The 5,357-nt window shown below is 47.0% G+C and overlaps 1 protein-coding gene across 1 annotated transcript; it reads left to right on the top strand.

The window, feature by feature from the left end:
- The first annotated feature begins 611 nt into the window (after nucleotides 1-611).
- LOC115326466 lies at nucleotides 612-1,670 on the top strand. Its single transcript, XM_029987341.4, has 2 exons — nucleotides 612-963; nucleotides 1,431-1,670. The coding sequence occupies exons 1-2, from the start codon at nucleotides 612-614 to the stop codon at nucleotides 1,643-1,645; spliced, it is 567 nt and encodes a 188-aa protein (XP_029843201.4). The 3' UTR covers nucleotides 1,646-1,670.
- Nucleotides 1,671-5,357: the final 3,687 nt, after the last annotated feature.

Genomic DNA, 5,357 nt, shown 5'->3' with positions numbered 1-5,357 from the left:
TGATGTCGGAAAGCCAAACCCTACAGGATTTTCGAAAAAAAAAAATTGTGGGTAGACCTCAAGGCATCTATCATTGCGGTCTACCCACTATCCTTCCATCATAACCAATCAATGCTCGGCGTCCTTCTGACGTCATCGCAACTCTTCCGCAATAGCCAGACGACTTACTCTCCGCGTACAATTACATGGTTCGGATTGGTTTTGATGGGCATTTTCACGTCGGGCTACCCCTCATTTCTAGTTTGAGACAATCACCAAGACGGCAATCCTTAATCAAAGAATATTACTCGAAACAAATTACTCAATATGAAATTTCTTTTATCATGCATGCTCCATTAATTCCAAATTTAGAAGTATACTGTTAAAATGATTAGCCGCACTGTTTAGATTTTTGATCCGGGATTATTTAATTGTTGAAATCAAAAGCGGCGTCTTGGTGACGCAAGCTGCCGCCCGATTAAAAGGATCCAGTCCCATCAATGAACTTACCTATCCATTCAGGTCTAAAGCATGTCTGATGGGGGTCTTAAATGACGTTTACATGTCTTAATTCCGTCAGTCTTCTTGCAGGCTCAGCGACAGGCTCAGCGACACCGGTAGCCAATTCGTACATGGACGTACTGCTGGAAACCGAGGGAACCTGGAAGAAAGGGAATGCTTTCGCCGTCCCAGATCTTCGAGCGAAAGTGGAGGCTGATGGGCATTCAAACCCGGAGTTCAGGGTTACCTTGACCGGCGGAACACTGTTAAACAACGGCAGCTCCCAACGTTGGGGCGACTGCGAGGGTCCCGTGAAACTGGGTGGATCGGCGTACATCAGGTGCTACGTCGCGCTGCAAGGTTTGGAAGTATCCTACCGCAAGGGCGACTTCTTCAGCCAAATCACAATGGGAAGAGTGAATGTCAGAGCGATGGCAAACCTGCTCGACTCAAAGGCCGAAGTGGAATTTCGTCATTTCAATGGTATTCTGCTTTGATCTGAATCCTTCTTACTTCTCTTGATGGGGGCAGGGTTTATGTGCGAGAGGTAACCTATCGTTACATTGTTACACTTTGTACTCAGTTTCATTTTAAGCCCGACCGTAGACGATGTTATATACGATACGGAGGGGGCAATGAAACAACGCAAATATGTAAAATCGTCGCGGCGCTGATCGCTTTTTGTGTACATTTTTTTTATAACCGTCTAAGCCTATCCCGTAGTGAAGGGACCGTGGCGTTGCTTTTTTTGTCGGTCCGTGTTCGGTTCAGCCGCTAACAGCGAACCCCAAAAAGAAAACGGCGGTTGTAATGGGCACGTCACTCGGCGACAAAACGCGAAGCGGTTTTTGCTCGCACAGTTATACGCTTTGTTCAGAGTATACTCCGATGAATGGGTTTTCAGACAAACTTTCCCCGTCTCGTTTTAATGCGTGTCTCGTCTCTCGCAGGAAACCAGACCGAAGAAGTGAGGGTGTCTGTGGATGAGGTAGATGTGCACCTGACAGAGTTGGGGCCACGGGTGCCACATCATCCTCAATGGCCAAAGTTGGAGAAAGCTGTCCGGTTGAAAATGAACGAGACGATGTCGGACTTGATCCCCGAAATTCTTGCCGATCATCTCGTTGTCGCGATGGGCAGGGTGAACTTTCCGCTTCCCAAATAAACCGGTAACCTGAAGTGAGGACACCTTACTTACGACAGCATCCATTGCGTTCTTGAAGGGGAGCTGAGGAGGTTTTTGAGATCGCCTAATTATGGCGATAACTGCCTCTGCCTGCTCTAAGCATTCTAGAAATCCATAAATCGTAACGATGCGCTGCAGATTTCCCTATTAGAAAAACAACAACAAAAAATCAAAGGTCGAACACACCGAGGTAATCTTCGCCGGTGGGAGGAACATTATTTAGCAGACAGGGTGACATGTGACAGAGGAAAACGCGACATTTCGTGAGAATACAAACGCTGTTATTCCAAAATGTGTGTGCTTTTGTAGATGATAAGAGCAAATAAGAGCAGTCGAAAAATGGTGATTTCTTTGCGGAGAGGGAACTTATAGTACTGCAGCAATCGTCTCCAAAACAGCGCACTATCTGTTTTTTTTTTTTTGTGTGTGTCTTTTGCGGGATTGATGTCCGGTCGTGAGCTCTCGAGCGGGCGCTCGCTGGGTGGAGTCTTAGTCAGGGCTGAATGGGCAACGAGCCTTGCGCATTCCAGATATCACTCCGCGGTTTCACTAATAAACGGCGCGAGCTTAGAGTGATCTTTCGGAACATGCTCCTCCCATCGTCGGAGGTGACCTCGGTGTGTTGAGACCTTTGATTGCTTTCTTAATAGGAAAATCGGGCGCGTCTCGTTATGATCAAGGGATTATTCTAGGATGCATAGAGCCAACAGAGTGAGTTATTGTCCTATTTAGGCGGTCTCGAAAACCTCCTCAGGGCACCCTTGACTTGCGTTTGACTCTATACTCTGTTTCATACTACAACGCTGTCAAAGCTGCTCACCCGAGCACGAGGTTTCATCTCTCAGATTATGTGCGCGCGTTCCAGTGCAAACGATATCATAGATGGCCCCACGCGCTCGGGCCAGCTAGAGTTCCTGTATAGCGAGCATTCAATGGACGTCATATTTGTGGGTGCTGTTTAGTGCGCATGCTCAGAACGAGCTCACACCAATATGTTGTTAAGACCGGCAATCTTGAAGGTGTGGAATGCACGTTGCAAAGGAACTGTGCAAGCTCGCCATCAGCACGCGCTCAGCATCCGCGCACACAGCTATGGCCACCAGTGAATACTCCCTATAGGCTCCCTACGGGAGCCAGAGTTGCGCGTCTGTTTTCCACGTGCCGCCGCGCCGCTATTCGCCGAGATCCGATCACCTAAGGAGCCGGATCAAGTGTCGCGCAGGAAAGAGGAGGTCGCGCGCGCCCCGGCGTACGTTCCCCTGCTTTTGAGCGCGCCGCGCGCCTCGCACGCGCGGCGCCACTATTCGCCGAATTCAGTCACGTGAGGAGCAGACTCCGCATGCCGTGCAGAAAAGCCGGCGCTCCGGGGGTGAACGCGCAACTCTGGCCTAGAGTTCCTATACAGGAACTCTATGGCTAGCTAAAGCTATCCCAATGAAGGCTAGATGCTAGTTACCAAGAGACCTCAACAAAACCCTTTCATCAATAAAAAAAAAAAAAAAAAACGTTTAACCACCACCACCCTAACCGAAAGTGGTGCCATTCATTGTTATGGAAATGCTCGAGACACGTGCCGCGCGCCACTTCTGGGAAGAACATGGCATCTAAAATCTTGCTCAGTGCTGCGCTGTGCTGCCATGAGCTTCCCAAGGGCTGCACGTTGCACATGCATTTTGCATCAACGCTCCTTGGGGTACTTTTGAATCATGAAGGGGCTTTAGGGCCAGTAGGTTTAACAGCTGTCTTTAGGCGTTTTCTGCTTCCTGTCGTTTTCAGTCACGTGGGTTCTTTACCTGGTATGCGGGACAAAAAAAAAGAATGAAACATTTCAAAATCCAATATGCGATAAAACATAGCTGAGGCAAAACAAGAATCTGTGACAATCACGTATTTTTCGTAAACACCTTCGCGCGGCATGGAGAGGTGAAAACTATATTTTACCGCATACCAACGTTCCAGCATACCCGAAGTGACGACATTCAAGATGGCTGCGCCCGAGGAAAAGGCGTGAAACGGAGTCCAGTTTACCGTACTAAAGTCAGATACAAGTTAAAGGGATCGTTTTTGCGCTAGTCACGTAGAGATGGCCTAAATATAATCAGATCTGATATTCATTTCATTGAGAGACGCCCCAATATTCGTTTAATCAATTATAAAAATCAATACGAAAGTTCGCACCAAAGGTCGCAAGTACGCGTGGCTAGTCGGGTAGTGACGTCACATCAGGCATGGTAACGTCAGCGTCGCGGACGTTGACTTATTCCCGGTTTTCGTCAACATGGTTTGTGGTTTGTACAAAGATCATCGTCGTAGAACTGAGCTTTCCTCAATACCGTAAATCTTGTCTTTCTCAGAACGAAGTCATTTTACTGAGCCAGCAGTCAAGAGCTGTCGTACTCTCTTTGCATGGTGTTACGTCAGAGCTGCCAGTGTTGCCAACGAAAACACTGTGTCTTTTACGGGCGCAATCTGAGAAAGTGAGCTCTGTTTGAAATTGAATTACTCGTGCCGTGGAGGTTTGAAAATTCGAATATTGTGCGGCTGATATTACTAAAAGCAAATACAATATACTTTAATTGTTTTCTGTGAGATTCTTTACGGCAAAATCTTTTTAAGACTGCGCGAGAACATAGCCGCCTCTAATACTCGCAAAGCCTGGCAGTTCGACAACGGAGCCATTGAGTGCCCGGTTGCAGATTTGGAGCTCGAGGATCTGGTAGCACAGAGCATCAAAGAGTCATTTCTCGGGGAACCTGCACGTGAGCGCACAGCTTTTTTAGCGGCGAGGACTCGAAACACACTTGTTGGCTCGGAAAAGTGTGGTGCGGCGTCTCGCCGCAGCGGGGCGCCAGTCACGCGGCTCTCCCAAAATTTGGCTCTCCTCTCATCCGTTATCTGCCGCTCCACCTTGTCCATTTCGGCGGCCGCTTCTCGTGGCAATCTGCCAGGCTTTGTCACTATATAGGAGGCTATGACATGGCACATCTGGGCGGCACAAGCTTTCGTGCTAAAGGGCAGCTGCCAACGCTCCGAGCTCCGCGTCTTGCCTTCACTGCTGTACAACATAAGGTGAAGCGGACTATATTACGTCCTGCTGGTAAATCTTAGACCCAACTATACTTTGTTGACCCCTAAGCTGAAACTGCAGCCAATGCTACAAGCTCGAGGGCACGAGGTCGCTGCTTTGAAAAGTTGTTCCACAAGGCGAGCATTGCTCAAAGCACGGGGTTTCTCGCGCTTGTAGCTTTGGCTGCAGTTCCGTAGCCTCGGGCTTCCTCTCAATTTTTTAGAAAATAGTGTCTCAGCGCTATTGTATTATGAAGATGGGGGACGATATGCTCATTAAAATAATAAATAATTTTGAAATTACTATTTTCCAGCAAGATATAAACAAAAAATATACAGGGATACACATAAGAGATTCAACTAACTAGTATGAATATTACCTTAGTGATAAAAAAAAAGAAAGAAAGGAAGGTTAGGAAGATTGAGGTAAGAAGTAAACTATTGTTGGATAAAATATCGGTTCTTGAAAACAAAACAAAAAAAAAAAAAACAAAAAAAACAAAAAAACGAAGAAAAGCTGTTACCGAGGTAGAAAGGCAAACTTTTACGATAAATTTCGCGAACATCGTTGCTTTTTCGCGAATTGTCGAAATTGTGTTTGCCTTTAATGATGACTCCTTTTAAA

This window comes from Ixodes scapularis, unplaced genomic scaffold (genome assembly GCF_016920785.2).
Source record: "Ixodes scapularis isolate PalLabHiFi unplaced genomic scaffold, ASM1692078v2 PGA_scaffold6__148_contigs__length_123643588, whole genome shotgun sequence".
NCBI lineage: Eukaryota > Metazoa > Arthropoda > Arachnida > Ixodida > Ixodidae > Ixodes > Ixodes scapularis.
Note: the sequence above shows the minus strand (reverse complement) of the source record. Positions and strands in the feature narration are given on the sequence as shown.